Source organism: Polypterus senegalus, chromosome 1, assembly GCF_016835505.1.
Source record: "Polypterus senegalus isolate Bchr_013 chromosome 1, ASM1683550v1, whole genome shotgun sequence".
Lineage (NCBI taxonomy): Eukaryota > Metazoa > Chordata > Cladistia > Polypteriformes > Polypteridae > Polypterus > Polypterus senegalus.
The window spans coordinates 59,447,703-59,473,801 of record NC_053154.1 but is presented as its reverse complement, the minus strand read 5'-3'; the positions used below and the strand labels follow the sequence as shown (position 1 = coordinate 59,473,801).

General features: G+C 39.1%; 1 protein-coding gene across 1 annotated transcript in view; it reads right to left on the bottom strand.

The window, feature by feature from the left end:
* Positions 1–26,099, bottom strand: part of elp4 (elongator acetyltransferase complex subunit 4) — a 351,519-nt gene that overhangs the window by 309,904 nt on the left and 15,516 nt on the right. The window contains exons 3-4 of the mRNA XM_039749581.1: positions 10,191–10,312; positions 3,154–3,291 (exon numbers count right to left, since the gene is read on the bottom strand). Coding sequence (XP_039605515.1) covers positions 3,154–3,291; positions 10,191–10,312 — 260 coding nt within the window. The remainder of the gene's footprint in view (positions 1–3,153; positions 3,292–10,190; positions 10,313–26,099) is intronic.

Below are 26,099 nucleotides of genomic sequence, written 5' to 3'. Positions count from 1 at the left end.
GATGGTCAGGGATAGACTAGTGTTTGGCACAAACTCAGCAAAAGTGCGAGAGAAACTTTTAAGTGCTGGGTCTGAGCTAACATTAAATAAAGCCGTGGACATCGCAAGATTGCACGAGACAGCACAACCACAGCTGAGAACCTTCGATGCATGTACTCCGAGTGGCTCACGTGAACTGACTGTGAACGCTGTACGCAGAGAACAAGCAAGAGCTCCAAAGAGCACTGAACAAAAAACGCATTACACAATTGAGAAGGCAGGAAAAGAATATGAAGCGAGTGACGCATACAAGCATATTCATAAGTGCAGCTACTATGGAAACAAAGCAAAGGGTGTAAAGCTTAAGTTTAAATTAAGTTCATAGACAGGCTGCTGCTGGCGTTTGTCATGCCTGCGACGAATACGATATTTGCGAGATACAAGTTCAATGAGAAGACGTGGGGTATAAACGAGGCTTTTGATCACTTTGTAACAGAGTTAAAATTGCTGTAACGGAGTAAAAAATGGTGAAGGACTGTGCTTATGCAAACGAAGATGAGATGATCAGGGATAGAATAGTGTTTGGCATAATCTCAGCAAAAGTGCGAGAGAAACTTTTAAGTGCTGGGTCTTAGCTAACATTAAATAAAGCCGTGGACATCGCAAGATTGCACGAGAGAGCACAACCACAGCTGAGAAAACTAATAAATTGGTTAAATATTTTAATATGAAACTCCGCCTCCCATGGCTATCGAGCTGCATTCTATTGCAGTGTATGGACAGAGGTGTGTTCCGGTTGTGGCCATTGCGCATGGAGTTTTCGGGGTGGGACCTGCCCGGCTTTTGTGGGTGGGCTGTGGGGAGTGGGCCTGCCGGGTTTCGGCCTTCTACCTGCACAGGAGGTTGGAGGGTTGGTGGAGGGTTGGTGGTGGGTAGGTTGGTGGGGGTTGAGTGAGCGAGTGAGTAAATTGGGAGAGTGGGTGGGTGGATGAGTGGGGGATTTGCCTTTTGTTAGTATGGATTAAAGTAGAACATCATAAACTTCATCTTAAAATCATGTAATTTACTAGTTTCTCAAATCCCATCGTAACTAAAGTAGCACGTTAAATGCTTTGTTTTGTATTTGATCTTCTATGTGCTCACTACGTGCTTCTTAAACTGGCTATCTCCTCTTCCTGACAGGACACAGAATCCATTACATTCATGATAATTACAGCTCTCTGAATAATAAAAATGCTGAGATGCATACATCATATCATTTTCATAATGATAGGAGTTAAAACATGTTATTAAACATGGGAACACGGTGGCACAATGATTGTTCATACCTCACGCAAGATGCTTGCTGCACCATGCGTGACTTTCAATGAAATAATTTATTGCAGCAGTACTGTCTCTTTCAAATGTACTAACCTCAAATTCCTGTCCTTACTTTTCTTTCTCCAAATACCCAACTACCACACAATCAGGTCTGTAATAGACATTAAGCCATCTATAAGCTTAGAATGCATATTCTTCAAAACTTTTAAGGAACATTGAAATATCTTCATGCCCAGAGGGGACTGGGCGGTCTCTTGGTCTGGAATCCCTACAGATTTTATTTTTTTTCTCCAGCCTTTGGAGTTTTTTTTTTGTTTTTTCTGTCCACCCTGGCCATCGGACCTTACTTATTCTATGTTAATTAATGTTGACCTATGTTTATTTTTTATTGTGTCTTCTATTTTTCTATTCTTCATTTTGTAAAGCACTTTGAGCTACATTTTTTTGTATGAAAATGTGCTATATAAATAAATGTTGTTGTTGTTGTTGTTGAGAACCTTCGATGCATGTACTCCGAGCGGCTCACGTGAACTGACTGTGAACGCTGTACGCAGAGAACAAGCAAGAGCTCCAAAGAGCGCTGAACAAAAAACGCATTACACAATTGAAAAGGCAGCAAAAGAATATGAAGCGAGTAACGCATACAAGCATATTCATAAGTGAAGCTACTATGGAAACAAAGCAAAGGGTGTAAAGCTTAAGTTTAAATTAAGTTCATAGACAGGCTGCCGCTGGCGTTTGTCATTCCTCCGATGAATACGATATTCGCGAGATACAAGTTTAATGAGAAGACGCAGGGTATAAACGAGACTTTGATCACTTTGTAATGGAGTTAAAATCGATTGCACGAGATAGCACAAGCACAGCCGAGAACCTTCGATGCATGTACTCCGAGCGGCTCAGGTGAACTGACTTTGCAGGACTGGGAAAGGTAAACCCGTGTATGCAGTGTGTGATGTCTCAGATAAAGAGGAAGACGAGCTGCTTATTGATGCAGCAGGAAAGGAACAACCCTCTGACGCTAAACAAGCCTTTGTAGACATATTAATAGGAAAGCAAGGTGCAAAGCTTAAGTTTAAATTGCGTTCATAGACACGCTACCATTAAATATTCGCAGGCAAATCCACAACTTAATACCGGGAATGGCTGTTAAACATCTTAGATTCACGAGTACCGATTTGGGTAGTGATCACTTCGATGAATGAAACCTGTTATCTTTACAACGGTTGACAATGAAGATGAGATGGTCAGTGATAGACTAGACAAACACGGAATGTAACTTGAACACAACGCATCCTCCAAATACGAACCTGATTGAAAGAAATAATGATAATCAAATCCTTGATGACAGTAACACTCATAACAGTCACAAAACAATCAAATTGACAATCATGTTACGTTATTTTTAAAATGTTTCCTTTTCTTTTTCATAACTTCTTTAACACACTACTTCTCCACTGCGAAGTGCGGGTATTTTGCTAGTTATTAATACATTTCCAAACCTTTCTGAAAACCAGTTTTCACTTTGTCATTATAGGTTATTGAGTGCAGATTGATGGGCAAAAATGGAGAACAACACAATTAAGTGTGTAGAAAGTAACAGGGTCTGAATACTTTCTGAATCTACTATTAAGTATTGTTGTACATTGCAATGGGAGTAAAATAAATGATGGATGTTAAAAATCAGATGGAAAGTCAACTTTTTAAAATGATAATATAAATATGTGAACCACCTTATACACGTTCAGTATTCAGAGCTCTCATTTGCCTTTTTCCTATGCTATCAGTAAGGAAAATTAAAGCCAAAGTAACAGTACCAATAGCAGCAATGAAAAATATTTGGGGGGTACCTACTTGAACTTTTGGTTGGTTCTGATAACGCCAAGCTATCTTCATGGAGTCTTGTGATTCTTCACTAACATCATTTTCTCTTCTTTGGTTAATCTTTCCTATTTCTTTTGGTACATCATCAAGCACAGGAGCAGGGAGTCCCTGAAATACATTACAATGAAATGCATACATTGCATAGTCTTCAATCTGAAGAATTAAAAAGCTATATTTATGGTAGTCATTTGGTCAAAAAAGGTAAAATGCTTAGAAGCTCAAAGAGACATACAACAAATCAGATGTATCAATAAAGGAGAGCCTGATGTTCAGGTTATCTTATTTGAAAAAATGAACACAAAAAACTGGCAAAGCAACTACTTTTGCTATATTAAACTCGTTATAAAGAATTACACTTTAATCGTTTATGTTTAAAAAATGTGTAGCTCAAGGATATTTAATAATAGCTTTATATTCTGCATATAAACTAAGTGAAACATGTGTCTGCTGCATGCCAAAAACAGATATACATAGCCAAAGAAAAACCCCAAGGAGAAGCTTCCACATTCAATAAAAACAAGCTATTGTCTTTGAAATAACACCTCAAATTAACACCTGCAACGTTTTGTGGTATGGGTTACTCTCATTATGCTTGATTATCTATGGGCCAATCAACCCTACTCACAGATCAGTTTTCTGTCTCTGATCATTAGGATAATTTCTACTTAAGCACTCACCTAACTCCCTGGGCTGGCCATTGTTTCAGCTTTTGCTACTTACATAATCAGCAACACACCTGTTGCTGTCGCCCTTTGTTGCAGTGCTTTACATTAAAAATCAAGTCATTTGTGTGACTGAAATCTCAAGAGTGGATTAACCGTTTTAACCAGTCAAGCTTAATGTAACAAAAGGTGGTGGTAAAACCAGTATTCCTTTGAGACATAGTGGCCTGTTGTTGGTCCCTACCTTTTATTTATATAAGCTTTGCTATGAAAAACATAAATATATACATGTGCTATTTACTAAATATAATTTTATACTGAGATCCAGTCTTACTTATGCAATTGTTAATTATGAAATTAATTATGAAAATAGTGATTTCTTTTACAAATTACATGTTTTGTAAAATGTTTTAATCAATGTCCACATTCAATGAATTCTGTTAAAATAGGACTTTACTTCTTAAAATTCACTTTCAAATAAACAAAATACTGCAAAACATATACACAAATAAATAGAAAGCAATGCACACAGAAAGACTTCAATAAATGGGAATATGTGCTATGAAAATATGTTTGAATAAATAATCTGTACAACGAACCAGTAACTGCAGATAAAATGGCATTTAACAGCTTTTCAATTCCAAGCAAAAAAATGTTGTAACTTTAGTTCAGACCAACAACGAGCTGTGACATTGCTCAGGATGGTCCCCACATTGGTTTGATACAATTAGCATAGGCTCTGGTTCTCCACTCCTGGATACAGAAAAGGTATAGATAATGGATGGTGTTCTAGATTGAATAGCTTATTACATTCCATCTCTAGTTTGTTCAGCTGGATTGAAATCTGGTGACCATTCCAGGATTTTTCCAGACTTGTATCATGGAGCATTATCTTGCTAAAAAAAGTAATTAATTTATGAAAAACTGGCTAGTGATGAGGAACAATATTCAGAGTGCCTATCTCATTAAAATAACATTCTTCTAGAATTGAGGAACCCAGTGCCTGCTACAAACAACCAACATAAGTACAATACAGCAGTGTGCCTATAGTACTGAACATTAGGATGGTGGATCAACAGACAAATGGGCTTCCCACCATATCATGGTACCTTCATGTTTTTTTAATGCCCTACTGTTGAATAATTATGTTACTTATCCCAATGCGACACATACTTTAATGTTTCACTAACAGGAGTGGAATTCATTGCACAGTTAGTGTCCATCATAGCACACTTATAAGGTATGATAATCTGTATGTCCTGTTATGTTTCTTTTGGCACCATGGTTATAAATCAGCTGTTAGTTTACTGTCCATACAGGCAGAGTTATGGGTAACACAGTACAAAGTAATTTGCTAATGCAATCTAGTTATGTTTTTCAGAGACAAAGTAGTGTAACGCATCACAGTCTAAATTTCTGTAATCACATTACTGCTACTGGCTTAATGAGAATCTCTCATATGTTTCTATGCAAGTAACATATAAATAGAGTTAATATCATGAAAGGTGGGCATTCCATCTCACATAACCTTCATCGAGCTGCAGCTAGCTGAAATTTGCCCCCCACCCAATTTGTATTATATAGGTGCACTATTTCATGGAGTATTAGAGCACATTGAACTTTTACAACACTGTCACATCTGTACCAAACATATGTGTTATAGGATAGGTGACCAACACTGTACAGTGTCAAATAATGTGAAAAAATTCCATAAAAACATTGTCAAGTAACTTGTGTTGCATAATTGACATGTCTGATATTGATTTGTATGGTCAAAACATACTAAATATGGGGAGTTTTTGCTAAAATATTATTAACACTTTCTCAAAGCTCTGCATTGAATGTAAACATGGAAGACAACAATTCTCAAAATGCTTTGTATTTGAATATGAGACAAGTTTTGACATCAGTGAATGAGGGGGAGAGGTAGATCTTCACTTTCTACCCATGGATATGAATTTTTCATATTTACATACCTAAACATATAATAATAGAGACAGGATCAGGACTCATCAGGAAAACTGTTATAAAATTAGGAAGTTTGTATATTCTTGAATATTTAAATATAGTTCAGATAAAAGTGTTTGGTGTATTCATTAAAAATACTTGTAAAATTTCAACAGTTTTAAATTGTTAAAACAGTTTTCTACTGTAAAAGATGCAGAGACATTTTAATAATCTGACGTTTCTCATAATATCATTCCCTAAGGTGTAATAAAACCAAAGACACCATAGCCAAATATTAATGAGGCTTAACCTTAAAGCTTCTTACACCACTTAATTGGGTGCTAATCAACAGTAATTGAAAGCACTAGCAATCATTTTAGGTTAACCAGGCACATAATATAATCTTTTTCTTTTATAAATGTATCTTCCAAGAACCTAGGTTAAGAAAACATTATGGACTATGGTCACTGTTAATGGCCAAATCATAGACTAGCTGTTAAAGCATTATTGTGGACAATTTTCAAAATCAGGTGTGTCAATATAAGAAAATATTTATGTCAACACAGAACAAGATATAAAGCTATTCCATATAAGGGGGCGGGACAGAAGCTTTCATGAAATTCACATAAATGATTCACAATTACTGGATGTTTTGAATTGTATTGCCTTTGCCATTTTCATCCTTTAGGAAGATGGACCTATTTAGATGGATTTAATCTTTGAAAATCAGATGAAGGTTTCTAAACTGATGAGTGATTTCTGTCATTTCAAATGTATTGTTCAGATAACTACCATTAATAGGACAGAATGAAAATCTAACTGCCAGATAAAATGTAATGTGCAAAAACAAGCATACCGTTATATAGATTCTTAAGCGGTGTAATTTATCAGTTTGAAATCTCTACGCCAGCTTCATCAAAAAGCTCTGACTACAATAGGCATGAATGTTTTCAAAGATGATGGATAAATTGCTGGGTGGTAAAATATTATATCTGGGGCAGGTGATGGGTCTTTTTATCTCATTCTTGTCTCTATCACTACCACACGTTTGCAAGATAATTATGGTCTGTAAGATTGTCTTTATACCCTTCGTAATGTCAGTGACATTTGTCATGGTTATATTTACAGAGAAAAAGGACAGTAATAGTCTCTGTCCAGAAATTAACATTCTTTGTTACCTGTTATATTCAGAGAGATGACTGTCATCAAACTTTAACCTTTTTTACATACATTTAACAAAGGAAATGCCACACACTGCAAATTATACACATTTAAAAACAAAATTACATAGAAGCGATTGAAATAACTGGTTTATTCTTTTCGTGTATTCTTTGCACTTAGTAAATTAGAAAACTACATTAAGATTTTATAACCATGATGTTATGCTATGTGTTACCATAATGGGAGAAACTGCACAACATGTTGGTAATTTCTCCATGCAATGAGCAATAATGTTTTCAAGGGAAGAACTCTTTACTAATTGAAACCTGAGACTCTTTAATTACACTATAAAATTCTATTAATTTTCATGAATAATAAGGGTATTGCATTTAGCAATGAATGTTTCATTTATTAATTCATTATCTTTTATTTCCACATATTGTTTGCTGCACATCAAGAGGCAGAACTAAGGTATGTTTTTATTTAAATGACTGGACTTAAGACATTTATAAAGTGTATATATGTACTGTAAGTACAAATAAATAGCTTATCTAACTTTATTTCATAGTGACCTTCTCAGCTATTCTTAAATGAAGAAAATATTGTTTTAATATTATTTTGAAGTTACAATGAGTGGCCCCTTTATAAGGAATGCTTGCTTAATACCAAGCTAATTCTCTATTTGTTCACAGAAGAGCCTGAATTTGTCAGGGTATCCTTTCAACAAGATAAAATTGTTTCACAAGAATCCTGGCTTTTGTTGACTGCAATATGTTCCATAATTGTTTGTGTGACTAGCTGGCAGTTGATTAAACCTAAAAAGAAAGCTTTTTCATCTAACTCTTCCAAAGATGGATAGGACTGACACCTGGTGACCGGTGTTCTGACAAAGATGCTACAAAAATATTCAGCCTCCTTAGCATTTCTGGCTACATCTCATCAACCCCCACTGCTCTGCCAGTAAATAGCTTCTTAACTACCACAATGCTGACAATGATGAAAATGTTTCCACCAGTCTCATGACTTCTTAATTGTTCAACAATAACACAAAACGAGCTGTACATTTTCTGACTTTTACTGAAAACGTGACATTCTATCTACTCGTACTAATTTGCTGAATGGCTAGTCAGAAAACTCTTAACTGTGAAGTTTATATCATTCTCAATAGCCTTACTGAATTCCTTCTACACACAGGCCTACACTTTGGTCACTACAACAAGCTTCTGTCTTCTTGGTAACTTTCAGACAAATTGGAAGACTCTCCTACCTTCACAGGAAGGAAAGCTTACTTCCCCATCACTGATAATACCTAGCAGGGTCCAGGGTTTGAACTATGAGAGGAACCAATTACTGAACCTTTTAGCTTTAGCGTCATACATCTCCTTTCACTAATGAGATCTTGAAAATATTTACAAACTCCATGTCCCTGGCCTTTTCTCAGAAGCACTAGAAACTTGGAGGAATTTCAGAATTTAACATTGGTAGAACAGAGCCATGCACAAGAAATATAAAGTACCAAAACACCAAATTTACACAGTGTGACAAGTAAGTATCTTTTCTTTCCTGAGAGTCAAGAATATCATAATTTAATATCTGATACAACTAAAACATTAATGACTTTTTCTCCAAAGTTGCCTGAAGAAGCAAACTTACTATATGTATACAAACTACAAACTGGAAATGCAAAGAAATCCTAAAATATTTTATCATTTAGATTCAGATCAGGAATGTTATTTTTCCTAAACATTCTTCTCTAAGTATCACCATTATTTCATAAAAGGTGATATATTACTGTTGTGTGTATTTGGATTATGTAACATATAATTAATCGGAGAGACACCAAAACCGGAGTAAAATTCCTTGTATGCGTACATACTTGCCAAATAAATCTGATTCTGATATTCAAGTATTAAATGATTCTGAACAGGATGACCATTTGAAATTGCTGTTAGGCACATAAACAACAATAAAATTTTTATCTACTGGAGTTCTAAATAACAGTGATACAAACTACTGTATAACTCTGTCTCTTTTAAACAGAAGATTATGAATTACAGCCTTTTATTCAAACAACAGGCAAAGAAATTCCTGTTTCCGTCCTGCAATGCCAGAATGATACCTACAGGCTTAACAAAGGTTTTCAGAGTCACTGCGTCAGCAAAGTGAAATAAATAGTGAACCACTGATGTAAGGACACCAGTGAAATATTAAGGGAAGTGCATTCAAGGAGAAACACAGAAAAATCTACACACAAAGAGACAAGGGAACCCAAAATAAACAACTAATCAAATGGAGTACTTTTATTAAATGATCTCTCTTTTTTGATCAAACTTCTAATTTTATATAATTCAATCGTTGACAGTAGGTCAATTCATCATATTACAGACATTCACAAATATCAACACTCAACCACTCAATGCAAATATTAAAAATATAAAAAAGCATTGTTTCAACAAGGATGATACATTATAAGGGTATACTGGGAGTTAGTTATGCAATTGGAATCAGCCTGGAGTGGGGGCAGAAATAAGAAGCTAACAAAACTGATGCTATGAAAATGCAACTACAAGTCTATTTAGACCATTCATGATGTCAGTAGTGGTTGCACTATACAAGCTAAGTGACTGTTCGATATTTAGCAAGAAATACACATCCCAAACCCAAGTTCATCTTTTATGAAATGAAATTGTGTTTGCTTGGCATTTAATGCTAGAAAAAGTATATACAAATACATATGCATTCTTGAAATGAGAGTACAAATTTTAAATGCATAACAATTTTCCTCTTTTTCTGAATTTACTGTTAAGATGGCTTTGTGTAGCATTAGATATCTAAGGAGACCAATTTATGATAGTACAGACCCAAAATCCAACTAGTAAGCAGAATATACTACAGGAAATTCTATTGATTCAAATACAGATACTGTCATAAGGAATGCAAACAATTTTAAAAGCATTTTTTTATCTAGAAGAAGAATGTGTCTGATATAGGTTCTAGCTCCTGTGATACTAATCTGGATTAGAATTATTAGAATATGCAGTAGGTGGAAAATCCTAAGAATTACTTTTAATATAAATTGTTCTCCATAAACGTTCTTAAATAACAGGGCAAGTTTTTAATAGCAAAGATAAATATCTGAGATTTCAATAAAGTAGACTGGTAAGAGGCAAACTAAAAACAATACAACTAAAACAAATACAACAAAACTAAAAACAATTCAACAAAGTTGTTTCATACCTGTAAGATGTCATCTGGGTGCTCCCCAGCAGAGGCAATTAAAACTGAATGACTACAAACAATGCCTTCTGCCAAGAAATACTTCAGTAACATATGAGAATAGCTGTCAAATACATCTTCCTCTGTAATAAACAAACACATAAATAAGTAAGTAAATTAATAAATAGACAGAAAAACTGACTAACTACATTTTCAGTGATTTCACAAAATTTTGCTATACATAAGTAGACAGAATTAATCAAAAGCTATCCAGTACCCGGATTAAAAAGAAAGAAACGACAGATGGCTGTCAATCTTGAAAAAACAGGTAAAATACACTTATTGGGGCAAAATCATACAGTAACAAACAAATAAAAAAGTGGTTACTGTGTCAGAACAGAAGGCAAATATATCTTTTCCTCCATCAAGTCCAAAGACAGCTGGCAGATAAACAGGATGAGAGTGTGCAGCAGTGCGTATGTACTTGATATACTCACTAGCTACGGTACCTATCAATAGAATAATTTAAAAATTTTTGCAGCTTTCCCTGTGTAGGTGCTCTTTCAGCACCTTTCCTCTGTATTTGAGTGTCTGAACCACACTAATGCTTCCTCTCTTAAGCATGTTCTCATAAAGCCTATTTCTCACTCATTATTGTCATTAATATTTGTCATTATTTTCTATAGTATAACACTGTGCAGCAAGTCAATGCTTTTTACCTGAGAGCAAAAGACAGTTGGAATATTAGCATTTACATTAAAAAAGTGGAATAATAAACAGAAAAAACTGAATCAGAGAAGTTGTCCTGTGTAATCAGATAAACAGCAGGAAAAGCTACTTTAATGAATTCAGACCTTTTTAGTTTGTTCTTTAAAATGGAACACTGTTTGTCTTAGTTTGGACCAAGAGCTTATGTTAAGTACAGCAGATTACATTTTTAAATGGAAAAAGAAAACAAGTCTAAAAAAAAGAATGTCATGATGGACCATATCGAAAGAAGCAGTGAGGTCTAAAAAGATCATTAGTGTTAAAAGACCACAATTTGTTGCGATTAGGAAATCATTAGTAACCCTGATGAGTGCTGTCTCTATACTGTGATTGGCTCTAAAACTACACTGAAATTCCTCAAACAGGTCATTAGAGGCAAGATGGTCTGCAAGAGAACATTCGAGGATTTTACTAAGAAAAGGAAGGATTGGAATAGGTCTATAGTTGTTAGAATTCTCAGGGTCAAGTCCAGGTTTTTGAGAACAGGTGCAACAACAGTTGTTGTAGGGCTGGAAGGGAACAAGCCAGTAAAAACAGATGTGTTGATGATACTGGTGATAAAAGTAAGAAGAAAAGGCAAAGCAGCCTTAACCAAAAAAGAAGGCATGGGGCCAAGAATATAGGTAGTTGGCCTAGCAGTCATGTCAAACTTATGGACTTCAGGATCACCCAACAATGGGAAGCTGGAGAAAAACAGCTGCTAGATAAGATGGGGGATGGGCACAGGTTTGACAGACCATGTGGACCTTTTTGAAACTCAGAATAAATAAGATCAATCTTATCAATAGAAAAAGGACAGAAATTTCTAACAAAGTTCAGAAGAGGCACCCAATAGAAAGTTATTTATAGGCTTAAGTAGCTTATTCAGTGTAGGAAAAAGCATTTGGGTATTATGCTGACCACATAAAATGCTATTATTATAGTAAGCAGTCTTAGCTCTCTGTAGTACCTACTTGTAGAGGGCAACATGTTCTTTATAGGTGGTTACATTGGTAAATAAATTTGTTTTTCTACTAGGGCATTCAAGCCTTCACCCACAACCTTTCATGTGATGCAGCTCAGGAGAAAAACAGGCAGACTTCTTAAATGTCACAATGTGAGTTTTATGTGGAGCAAGATGATCCATACTAGTTGAAAGTATACAGTCATAATGATGAACTAAGGTAGCAGGCAATAAAGAAACATCGGCAGGAGGAGGACACTGCTTCAATAAACCCTCAAGAGCAGTGGCACTGATATTTTTCACTTTCCTCCATCCATTCTCTTCCGCTTATCCGAGGTCGGGTCGCGGGGGCAGCAGCTTAAGCAGAGAGGCCCAGACTTCCCTCTCCCCGGCCACTTCTTCCAGCTCTTCGGGAGAATCCCAAGGCGTTCCCAGGCCAGCCGGGAGACATAGTCCCTCCAGCGTGTCCTGGGTCTTCCCCGGGGCCTCCTCCCGGTTGGACGTGCCCGGAACACCTCACCAGGGAGGCGTCCAGGAGGCATCCTGATCAGATGCCCAAGCCACCTCATCTGACTCCTCTCGATGCGGAGGAGCAGCGGCTCTACTCTGAGCCCCTCCCGGATGACTGAGCTTCTCACCCTATCTTTAAGGGAAAGCCCAGACACCCTGCGGAGGAAACTCATTTCAGCCGCTTGTATTCGCGATCTCGTTCTTTCGGTCACTACCCATAGCTCATGACCATAGGTGAGGGTAGGAAGGTAGATCGACTGGTAAATTGAGAGCTTTGCCTTACGGCTCAGCTCCTTTTCACCACGACAGACCGATGCAGAGCCCGCATCACTGCGGATGCCGCACCGATCCGCCTGTCGATCTCACGCTCCATTCTTCCCTCACTCGTGAACAAGACCCGAGATACTTGAACTCCTCCACTTGGGGCAGGATCTCTCCCCCAACCCTGAGAGGGCACTCCACCCTTTTCCGGCTGAGGACCATGCTCGGATTTGGAGGTGCTGATTCTCATCCCAGCCGCTTCACACTCAGCTGCGAACCGATCCAGAGAGCTGAAGATCACGGCCTGATGAAGCAAACAGGACAACATCATCTGCAAAAGCAGTGACCCAATCCTGAGTCCACCAAACCGGACCCCTTCAACACCCTGGCTGCGCCTAGAAATTCTGTCCATAAAAGTTATGAACAGAATCGGTGACAAAGGGCAGCCCTGGCGAGTCCAACTCTCACTGGAAGCGGGCTCGACTTACTGCGGCAATGCGGACCAAGCTCTGACACGGTTGTACAGAGACCGAACAGCTCTTATCAGGGGTCCGGTACCCCATACTCCCGAGCACCCCCACAGGATTCCCGAGGGACACGGTCGAATGCCTTTTCCAAGTCCACAAAACACATGTAGACCGGTCGGGCAAACTCCCATGCACCCTCAGGACTCTGCTAAGGGTGAAGAGCTGGTCCACTGTTCGGCGACCAGGACGAAAACCACACTGTTCCTCCTGAATCCGAGGTTCGACTATCCGACGGACCCTCCTCTCCAGAACCCCGAATAGACTTTTCCAGGGAGGCTGAGGAGTGTGATCCCTCTATAGTTGGAACACACCCTCCGGTCCCCTTTTAAAGAGGGGACCACCACCCCGGTCTGCCAATCCAGAGGCACTGTCCCGATGTCCATGCGATGTTGCAGAGGCGTGTCAACCAAGACAGTCCTACAACATCCAGAGCCTTAAGGAACTCGGTATCTCATCCACCCCGGGCCCTGCCACCAAGGAGTTTTTTGACCACCTCGGTGACTTCAGTCCCAGAGATGGGAGAGCCCACCTCAGAGTCCCCAGGCTCTGCTTCCTCATTGGAAGGCATGTTAGTGGGATTGAGGAGGTCTTGAAGTACTCCTCCCACCGACCCACAGCGCCCGTCGAGGTCAGCAGCGCACCATCCCCACTATATACGGTGTTGACACTGCACTGCTTCCCCTCCTGAGACGCGGACGGTGGACCAGAATCTCCTCGAAGCCGTCCGAAAGTCGTTCTCCATGGCCTCTCCAAACTCCTCCCATGCCCGAGTTTTTGCCTCAGCAACAACGAAGCAGCGTTCGCTTGGCCTGCGGTACCTATCAGCTGCCTCCAGAGACCCACAGGACAAAAAGTCCTATAGGACTCCTTCTTCAGCTTGACAGCATCCCTCACGCGGTGTCCACCAACGGGTTCGGGGATTGCCGCCACGACAGGCACCGACCACCTTGCGGCCACAGCTCCGGTCAGCCGCCTCAACAATAGAGGCACGGAACATGGCCCATTCGGACTCAATGTCCCCACCTCCCTCGGGGCGTGGTTGAAGTTCTGCCGGAGGTGGGAGTTGAAGCTACTTCTGACAGGAGACTCTGCCAGCCGTTCCCAGCAGACCCTCACAACACGTTTGGGCCTACCAGGTCTGACCGGCATCTTCCCCCACCATCGAAGCCAACTCACCACCAGGTGGTGATCAGTTGACAGCTCCGCCCCTCTCTTCACCCGAGTGTCCAAGACATATGGCCGCAAGTCTGACGACACGACCACAAAGTCGATCATCGACCTGAGGCCTAGGGTGTCCTGGTGTCAAGTGCACATATGAACACCCTTATGCTTGAACATGGTGTTCGTTATGGACAATCCGTGACGAGCACAGAAGTCCAATAACAAAACACCGCTTTTCACTTTCCTAAATATGATATTATGAGGTGACTGTCACCCATGCGACTGACCAAAGATAAGCATATCAAACAAAATAGCCTTATGATCAGAGATAGTTAAATATTGCTGGAATAGATCTTGCATGGCTTAAATCGTACCTTAAGGACCGTTAGAAGTTTGTTGCTGTTGGTAGGTTTAGGTCTGACCCATCATACTTGTTCCAGGGTGTCCCTCATGGATCAGTTCTTGGCCCTCTGCTTTTTATCATTTATATGCTTCCTCTGTGCATTATTAGATGGCACAGTCTACGGTTTAATTGTTATGCTGAAGATACACAAATTTACATACATTGGGCTTATGCAAAAATTACCTCCTCCTGCTTGTTTGGCTGACATCAAACAATGGTTGTCTGAAAACTTTTTTAGACTAGAAGTAGTGATAAGATTGGGGCTTTGCCCCTTTATAAACATCTCCAGGCACTTTAAAGAAAACATCCTTATATGCACAGGTTAAAAATCTTGGTGTTATTCTTGATCCTACACTCTCCTTTAATTCTAATATTAAAACTATTACCAAGGTTGCTTTTTTCCTCCTTAAGCAAATTTCAAAGTTACGTTCACTGCTCTCTGATAATGCAACTAAGATGCTTATTGGTGCTTTTCTGTCCTTGTGATTTGATTATTACAATGCAGTGCTATTTGGTAACCCTGCTCAGAGTCTAAACAAATTACAATATGTACACAATTCAGAAGCAAGAGTGGTTGCCCACTTAAAACCCTGGGAGCATATTACTCTTGTACTTTTAAAATAGGGTGCAGTGGTGGCTCTGAGGCTAGGGACCTGCACTGGAGGTTGCCAGCGTGAATCCAATAGACACCAGAAATTATTCTACTATGCAAGACCCTTAACCTGCAATTGTTGTGTCCTGGGTATGTGCAAGTGATACAGTATACTTTTGGCAAGAAACAAGTATTGCAATATTAAAATGGAAATCCATATTTATAATTACATCTTAAGGATTAAGAACATCTAGCTGGTACACTGAAGAAAAAGAAAACCAAAACACCTACAGTATATAAATACAGTAAATATATATTTTAACAGTAAAAAAAAATATGCAGTGCAATTACTGATTAAAAATGATTTAAAACCTACAAAGCAGTGTTAAATTTCTAAAAGCAGTTAATTGATTGTGTGTGTATATTAATTTATGTAAATGTATTTTTTTTTAATTACTAGGGGGCTCTGCCCCATGCTCACTTTTTTCACCAATCTGTGTTGGTGCCCGCTCTCTCTTGGCTGAGCAGCTCGAAGGGTGTTGGGGCGCTCCTCCATTACAAAAAGCAATTGTATTTAAAGAGATGTATATAGAAAAGCATGCTGGACGCGTGAGGAAAACTGTTTGGTGCTTAGTTATTATAGATAGAAAACCAACTACTTGAGTATTTCACTACAGTTGTCTATTTTAAATACCAATGAATAATAAAAAGTAAAAAAGTAAAAGAAGTTAGCACCTTGTGAAAAAAAATATTATGAATTACTTTATCCTCTAACTTTCATTCTATAAATGTTGCTTTTTTGCATTTCTGCTTGTATATTGTTTGGGATAGTTGTCTCTTTCTGGTTTAAGGGCACCAAGAGTGTCAGGGCATGATGGGAGAGAGGATGGGCACAGTAGGAGAAATGATTAGGCAAGCAGTTTGGAGGGGAGTGGTCAAGGCTAAATATTGCTGACATAATGGAAGACTTTCTTAATATAATAGAGAGAAACATTATGTCAGATATGCGCATTACTAAAAAAATTGAATAATATGACAGCTTGTAATTATGATATGCATTATTTTCTTTTACGCTATATTTATTATGGATAAATATTTGTATACATTTTATTAGTTAAAGTATGTATTTTAAAGACATTTTCTTTATTTTAGTATTTTTATTGTCACTGGACTATATGCCTACAGAATTTCACTTTGTTAATAAAATTGAAGAAAAAAAAATTGTGCTCTAGAAATTAAGTTGGGATATAACAGGTTGAATAATGGATGGATGGATGGATGGATAGTTCCATCCATCCATCCATCCATCCTCTTCCGCTTATCCAAGGTCGGGTCGTGGGGGTAGCAGCTTAAGTAGGGAAGCCCAGACTTCCCCCTCCCCGGCCACTTCTTCTAGCTCTTCCGGGAGAATCCCAAGGTGTTCCCAGGCCAGCCGGGAGACATAGTCCCTCCAGCGTGTCCTGGGTATTCCCCGGGGCCTCCTCCCGGTTGGACGTGCCCGGAACACCTCACCAGGGAGGCGTCCAGGAGGCATCCTGATCAGATGCCCGAGCCACCTCATCTGACTCCTCTCGATGCGGAGGGGCAGCGGCTCTACTCTGAGCCCCTCCCGGATGACTGAGCTTCTCACCCTATCCTTAAGGGAAAGCCCAGACACCCTGCGAAGGAAACTCATTTCAGCCGCTTGTATTCGCGATCTTGTTCTTTCGGTCACTACCCATAGCTCATGATCATAGGTGAGGGTAGGAACGCAGATCGACTGGTAAATTGAGAGCTTTGCCTTACGGCTCAGCTCATTTTTCACCATGACAGACCGATGCAGAGCCCGCATCACTGCGGATGCCGCACCGATCCGCCTGTCAATCTCACGATCCATTCTTCCCTCACTCGTGAACAAGACCCCGAGATACTTAAACTCCTCCACTTGGGGCAGGATCTCCCCCCCAACCCTGAGAGGGCACTCCACCCTTTCTGGCTGAGGACCATGGTCTCGGATTTGGAGGTGCTGATTCTCATCCCAGCCGCTTCACACTCAGCTGCGAACCGCTCCAGAGAGAGCTGAAGATCACGGCCTGATGAAGCAAACAGGACAACATCATCTGCAAAAAGCAGTGACCCAATCCTGAGTCCACCAAACCGGACCCCTTCAACACCCTGGCTGCGCCAAGAAATTCTGTCCATAAAAGTTATGAACAGAATCGGTGACAATGGGCAGCCCTGGCGGAGTCCAACTCTCACTGGAAACGGGCTCGACTTACTGCCAGCAATGCGGACCAAGCTCTGACACTGGTTGTACTGGTTGTACCCCTCCTTGAGCCGTCACCTTATCGTGGTGGAGGGGTTTGCGTGTCCCAATGATCCTAGGAGCTATGTTGTCCGGGGCTTTATGCCCCTGGTAGGGCCACCCAAGGCAAACTGGTCCTAGGTGAGGGATGAGACAAAGAACGGTTCCAAACCTCCAATGAAGAATAAAAACTGTGGACGACGTTTTCCCTTGCCCGGAAGCGGGTCACCGGGGCCCCCCTCTGGAGCCAGGCCTGGGGGTGGGGCTCGATGGCGAGCGCCTGGTGGCCGGGCCTGCACCCATGGGGCTCGGCCGGGCACAGCCCGAAGAGGTAACGTGGGTCCTCCTTCCCATGGGCTCACCACCTATGAGAGGGGCCAAGGAGGTCGGGTGCAGTGTGAGTTGGGTGGTGGCCGAAGGGGGGACCTTGGCGTCTGATCCTCGGCTACAGAAACTGGCTCTTGGGACGTGGAATGGATGGATAGTTTAATTGTAAAAATACCAAAGCTAACACTTTAATATAGGACATAAGGCTTCTATGTGGTGATGTAGAAGCTTAGTACAAAATGTTTTTTAAAGGGGAAAAAATTGAATCTGCCAGTCCAATAACACGAATACAATGAACTTGCCAAACATGTACCAAAAGAAATCTCTCAGTCCAAAAAAGTTTTTTTAAAAAAGCTTAAGTGAAATTTCAAAGCAAACAGTCCACACAAGAATAGGGAAAAGTTGTTACACACATAGAATAAAAGGCAAAAAAGGAAAAATGTGTCTTCTTGTTAAACTTCAATTGTTTCTATACTTAAGGATGAGTTTTTCTCTATGCTCTGCCTCACATTTGGTACATTCTAAACGTACGGCTCTGCACATACAACTGCACATGTTAAGGCACAATATGAAACTGTGCACCCACCATGCCTTACACACGGCAAAGCAGGTCAATAACTGAAACTAATCTATGATCAGCAGGACAAGAAATGGTTAGAAAATACCAATCCAATTCAGCTTGTGGGGGTTATAACAACCACCCATATACTATGCACTAATTTATAGGAATTTAATATAACTTAAGTAACTAGCAAATGGCTCTTACACATCTGGTCCCCAATTGATTATGCTAAGTACAAAAATCAATTACTTTAAAATTACTTAGTAAGAGCATTAACTATTCAATGAAACCTTAAATGAAACTTAAGAATCTTAAAACTTAAATCTAAGTTTAAATGTGAACTTAAACTTAAATGTAAAATCACAAACTTAGTTAAGCATGCAAAATTTAACATTAATCATTTCAACTAATCGCTGTTTCTTGCAGCAGGCACAGTTTGTTTACAAGTCTGTCCAGTGTACTGGTTTTAGTCTGCACATAGACTCTTCTAACTGCCCCTTTAGCATCTTGAATTGTCTTGATGACTCGTCTCATTACTCAAGAGTTATAAGGTACAGTTTCATCTACAATGAGAACAATTTAACCTGGTTCAAAGTTTGTAAGTTTGACTGCTTTTCTTTATATGGTGATTTTTGTGTAAGGCTTTAATCTCTTCTGGATAAGCTTGTAAATAACTGAGGCAAATGAGCTCCATCTCTGCTTTAGACAAATCTTCTAAAGAAAGTGGCTTTATCTTCATTGTTGATTTAGATTCCTTCATACAGTATGTTCTGTGATCAGTGTTTTTTGTCTTTTTAAGCTGTGTTCAGATTGGCTGACCATATATTGGAATGTGTTTCTTTCACCTTTCATATGCAATAGCATTTCTTTGAACTTAAGGAACCACGCCACTGCTTTCTTCAGACCTAGCCATTCCAAGTAGAATAAGTTCTTTAACTGTTTTAGTTTTCTCTCCTGCACTTGTTGAGTTTACTACACAACCTTTTATTTCTGGATCATCATTAATAAGCAAGTCCCCTTTATCAGGTCTTTTGGCCATTTGTGTTCTGACTTTAACAGGAAGTTTGGGCCTTGAATCCATGTCTTTCTTTTGAAAAAGCCTTCTATGGTTGATCCTCTTGATGGTTGGTCTGCTGGATTAAGAGATCTCCATTGCAAGGGCTGTGAGTGCATCCTTATCACTTCAACTCTGTTGGCAACAAAGGTTAGTTAGTGAGCATTTTCATTTGCAATGTACCTTAATACACTGGTGCTTTCAGTACAAAAGGTTGACTCTTGCAGGGGAATTTGCAGCTCGTGTTTTAGTATCTTATCTATTTTGATTGCTTCTACAGCTGCTGTTATTTCTAACCTTGGTATGGTGACAGGTTTCATTGGTGCCACTCTTGACTTTTCCCATTAAAAATGAACAATGTCTATTATGTTCTTCGTTAGTAAGGAGAAGATAAGAAGCAGTGCCAAACCCATCTTCAGAAGCATGTCCAAAATGGTGCATTTGTGCAGACATTATGTGACCAAACCCAGTCGGTTTGATGCACCTGCTTACATTGTAATCCACAAGTAGCTGCGAACGGTCTATCCATTCTTTCCATTGCTGGACATACTTAACTTCCACTTCTTCATCCCATCCATATTTCTCTTTACACGGTTCCCTTAAAATATGTTTAGCAGGCAATATAACTGGTGCTAAAAATCCAAGTGGGTCATATACTGAACTGACCACTGACAGAATACCATGTCATGTAGCGGGCTTATCTATCTGAAACTTGAAACTGTTAGTTTGTGTGCACCATTGAATGCCTAGGGCTCTCTCAATTGGTAACAAATAATGGCTTAAGTCTAAGTCCCTTTGTTCAATAGCCTTGTTTTCTTCAGGAATAGACAACAAGACTGTCCAGCTGTTATTCACCCATTTGGTCAGATGTAATCCTCCTTTGAAACACAGGGTTTGAAGATCTTTGGCCAATTTTATGGCTTGTTCTTCTGTAGCAACTGACTTTAGACAGTCATCAAAGTAGAAATTGTGAAGCACAGTGTTAATTGCTTCTTCAGGAGCTGTGCTTCTTGCATCCTCAGCTGTTCTTCGTAAAGCATAAGAAGCACAACTGGATGAAGAAGTAGCTCCAAGAAGATGTACTTTCATTTTGTATTCCTCTAGTCCATTGTTTAGATTACCTTCAGGCCACCACAGGAAATGAAGAAGATAAGTATCTTCATCTGGAACTTTTACTTGGTAGAACTTTGATTTAATATCTGCCATTAGTGCAATTGGATGCTCTCTAAATCTTGTAAGAACTCCAATGAGAGTGTTAGGTCAGGTCCTTTTCAACAAGTGTTCATTCAGTGAGAACCCTTGGTAAGTGGCTATACAGTCAAAAACCACTGTAATTTTATTTTTCTTTGGATGATATACTCTTTCTGCTTTGAGTGACAACTGTTCTGTGGGTGCTTTAGTAGCATATTCTTATCTAAAATGTCTCATGAAAATTTTGTAATCCTCATGGAATGTCAGGCTCGTTTTAAGTTTTATCTTAAGGCTAATAGTACACTGCTCTGCAATGCGTCTCATGTTTAAAAGGCAAATTAATGCAATAGTTTCCATCCACTAACTTTGCTGACTCTGAGACTATGCGCATGAGCTTAATGTCCTCCTGTGACATTTGCTCTTTCTCTTCACAGGTGCGCTCTGCAAAGTCTATATTGTATTGCTGGAGTAGCATTTCTTCATTAACAATCCATCCAAGAGCTGTCTTCACAGTTTAAGGCCCTGACCTCTGCTCATATGACTTGCCATGGCTCCATGGCTTTAGGGAAATGTGTACCTATTAACAAACCCATTTTTGCCTGTATCTGTGGTAGGTGCACATCCTTGAGGTAAGAGCATCTGGCGATATCCTCTTGCATTGGGATGTTCTCCCGTTTCGCTGGTATAAAGTTCAGTGCGTAAACCTCTGGCAATTTGATAAATATGTTTTTTTCTTCCCCACAAACTTGTAAATCCAATAAAACAGAACAATTTACTAGTTTCTGTTTGTTTGCTTTGTTCCTTTCTACAGTGCTGATGTGGACTTGAACTTTTCTTCCAGGAAGATTTAATTGCTCTTGCAAGCTTTCTGTGCAGAATGTAGCTGTACTGCCAGTCTATTTGAGCATAAGTTTCTACATACAGTGCATCCGGGAAGTATTCACCGCGCATCACTTTTTACACATTTTGTTATGTTACAGCCTTATTCCAAAATAGATTAAATTCATTTTTTTCCTCAGAATTCTACACGGAGCACCCCATAATGACAACGTAAAAAAAGTTTACTTGAGGTTTTTGCAAATTTATTAAAAACAAAACTACTGAAATCACATGTACATAAATATTCACAGCCTTTGCTCAATACTTTGTCGATGCACCTTTGGCATAAATTACAGCCTCAAGTCTTTTTGAATATGATGCCACAAGTTTGGCACACCTATCCTTGGCCAGTTTCACCCATTCATCTTTGCAGCACCTCTCAAGCTCTATCAGGTTGGATGGGAAGCGTCGGTGCACAGCCATTTTAAGAACTCTCCAGAGATGTTCAATCTGATTCAAGTCTGGGCTCTGGCTGGGCCACTCAAGGACATTCACAGAGTTGTCCTGAAGCCACTCCTTTGATATCTTGGCTGTGTGCTTACGGTCATTGTCCTGCTGAAAGATGAACCGTCGCCCCAGTCTGAGGTCAAGAGCGCTCTGGAGCAGGTTTTCATCCAGGATGTCTCTGTATATTGCTGCAGTCATCTTTCCCTTTATCCTAACTAGTCTCCCAGTTCGTGCCGCTGAAAAACATCCCCACAGCATGATGCTGCCACAACCATGCTTCACTGTAGGGATGGTATTGGCCTGGTGATGAGCAGTGCCTGGTTTCCTCCAAACGTGACGCCTGGCATTCACAACAAAGAGTTCAATCTTTGTCTCATCAGACCAGAGAATTTTGTTTCTCATGGTCTGTGAGTCCTTCAGGTGCCTTTTGGCAAACACCAGGCGGGCTGCCATGTGCCTTTTACTAAAGAGTGGCTTCCGTCTGGCCACTCTACCATACAGGTCTGATTGGTGGATTGTTGCAGAGATGGTTGTCCTTCTGGAAGGTTCTCCTCTCTCCACAGAGGACTTCTGGAGCTCTGACAGAGTGACCATCGGGTTCTTGGTGACCTCCCTGACTAAGGCCCTTCTCCCCCGATCGCTCAGTTTAGATGGACGGCCAGCTATAGGAAGAGTCCTGGAGGTTTCAAACTTCTTCCACTTATGGATGATGGAGGCCACTGTGCTCATTGGGACCTTCAAAGCAGCAGACATTTTTCTGTAACCTTCCCCAGATTTGTGTCTCGAGACAATCCTGTCTCGGAGGTCTGCAGACAATTCCTTTGACTTCATGCTTGGCTTGTGCTCTGACATGAACCGTCAACTGTGGGACCTTATGTAGACAGGTGTGTGCCTTTCCAAATCATGTCAAATCAACTGAATTTACCACAGGTGGACTCCAATTAAGCAGCAGAAACATCTCAAGGATGATCAGGGGAAACAGGATGCACCTGAGCTCAATTTGGAGCTTCATGGCAAAGGCTGTGAATACTTATGTACATGTGCTTTCTCAATTTTTTTATTTTTAATAAATTTGCAAAAACCTCAAGTAAACTTTTTTCACGTTGTCATTGTGGGGTGTTGTGTGTAGAATTCTGAGGAAAAAAATGAATTTAATCTATTTTGGAATAAGGCGGTAACATAATGAAATGTGGAAAAACTGATGCGCTGTGAATACTTTCCAGATGCACTGTATCTTTCACTTATTTTTGATTTAACTTTAACTGGGACCTCAGCTAGGACACACTCTTTACTGGCCCTGGTAGCAGTGCATGTTTCTAATGATTCCAAAGAAACATATGAAGAAGAAGAAATATTCTTCTTTTCCGACTTAGTGTGCTCTTTTTTTTACTGGATGTGGCTTTATTGTTGGCACCCATTACTTTATTCATATGCAAAATGACTGGGTGTGACTGAGAATATATTTGACATTTATTTTTTTTTCTACATTGTCTTTATTAAGATGTCCTTGCTTAAGGCAGTTAAAGTATAAACCTTTACATTTCAAAAAGTCAATTCTATTTTCATACTTTAATCTCTGGAACATACTGCATTCAACAAGTGTGTGACTTTTATTGCAAAATAGATAAAAATAAATTTCAGAAAATTTTATATAAATCTGTTTATTTGGTTCTATTTCATTCACTTTATATTTAATTATAAATTAAATTATGTTTATAATCCAACTAATTGATAAATCAACAAAATAATCTGCAGACTAATCGATTATCAAACTAATTATTAGTTGCGGCTCTTGTGTCCAGTTTTCCAAACGTAACTGTAGCACTTAAAACACACACATTAAAACAAGAGCACCTTGCAAGAAAGAAGCTTATTTGTTAGCCATAAGCAGTTACATTTGATTAACATACAAGACATTTGCGATACCAAGATGAAGCAGACAATCATCAGGACTTTTCTTGCATAACACGGGAAAAAAACATCTCTAATTACAGAAGCCATTTGCTGATTGAAATCGGACAAATCACCATTACACACACACTCTGCCAGTGACTATCAACCCACTTCATCACCAGAGTTTGGACATTTGTTTTCTGTTATTTTAGTTATGGTGTGGATGGAGCTCATGGCATTTACTGCAGCAGTAACTTGTTGCCATTCAACATTTATGTTTTGACACTGACTCTCACGTTTAGGCAACCAGGGTCTTTGTGTGCCACTAATTTAAGGAGAAGAATTTCTATCTCATACTAACGGATGAGTCATGTAGGATCTTCCTTTACCAGCCAATGAAGTTCTGTAGCATAGTAATTGCATATGTATGTTGATTAGCATGGTTCATATATGGTTGTTTCAGAGAAGAACCGGGCAGGGCTTGATGCATATTCACAAACACAAATTTAGAATATAATTTTAATCTATAAAGATTAAACTGCACAGAAATGTGAGTTTGCCAGATTTTACAAATATGATTTTTTTGTGGCATACACATTTTCCTGTCTTTAGGCATACACATTTTTTCATGTTCAAAATCATGCAATGTTTTATAAATGAGGCCCCAGAAATCAAATTTATACCCACTGGATTTGCAGTTCTTCACTGCAGATTACTAACCTGCAGTACAGTTTAGTAACATATTGGTACAGCAAGCTCAGACAGGTTCTTCTGCACATATTGCAATAAACACATTTTAACAAAACAACAAATACCATATTTTCAAAATTTTGTAAAGTTTTACTTCCCAGCATAGTTCATTTGATTGTTCTTTGAAAATAGTTCTTAAGAAAAGGGAGTTATTCCAAATTAAATGAAAAGCTCAAATAAAGTATTAATATCATCCTAAGCTAAATCTCCATTGTATTATGCTTTGGTTTTTTATGAAAACCTATTTTATAATTTACATAATGAAAAACAAAAACCCAAATACCATTGGCAAAACTGTTAATTTTTTGTTGATTCACTTGGGTTCTTCAATTCAAGTCCTCCTATTGTATCTATTCTTTTGTTTTTTTTCATTATCTTCCTTTAAAACTGTACATCCTAGCAGGTTCAGTACAATTTTCTAAAGTACCATGCAAAGAGAGAATGATGCTTCTGCGATTGCTGTGGACATTCTTTATTTTACTGGACTGAATTTTCTGAACAAGGTGTATCAAAATGAATTTCTTTTGTATGTGAAAGGGAGCTGATGGGAATGATGATATAACAACTGAGTCAGAAAGTCGGACATGCTCCGACTAGAAATTGTGTAATCTAACATAAGCATAAAGTCATTTTTTCAAAAATGCCCCCTTTTAATCTTTGCTGTCTACTAATTAATTCTGGTTGTTTTGCAATGCAGTTTCCACCCCACCCTCTTAAGCATTATCCCTAATTAAAGTGTTTGAGCTGTCTTTTTTCTCATGTATTTCTTCGTGTATGTATACAAAATTAAAAACTTGGAAAAAAAAATAAATTTACATGTATTGCTTTCATATAACTTATTTTTATAAACCAAATTTATTTTGCCATGACTTATAATTTACTGCTTCCAAATAAATCTTCTATGAACAAAAATGTTTAATGCAGTCGTTCCCGTGGTCAGGTGTAGTGATGTTGCAATTTCATATGGTATGACACGGAACATAAGATAGGAAGGAGAGGTGAGAAAAGGGAATCATTTGGGTTTATTTCACATACTGAATGCTTCTTGTTATGTCATACCATTTTCCTTTCAATTTTATTAATAAAAAATGTATCACAAAAAATATTTTGTATAAAGTTAATTATTCATTTGGAAGCAAGATGGCATATTGGGTATCACTGTCAACTCCGTTTTCCTGAGTTTTGAATTCAAATCTAAGGTTATACATATTCTATGTAGGGTTTGCAGTTTCTCCCTGTCTCTGCACAGCTATTTCTTCAGGTTCGTTAGCTTTTTTCCCAAATCCTAAATATGTATGCTATAGGTTAATTCTGGGTGCCTCAGCTTGGGTGCTCCTGCTGACCCTGAACTAGATAAGTGGTTTAGAAAATGGATGGG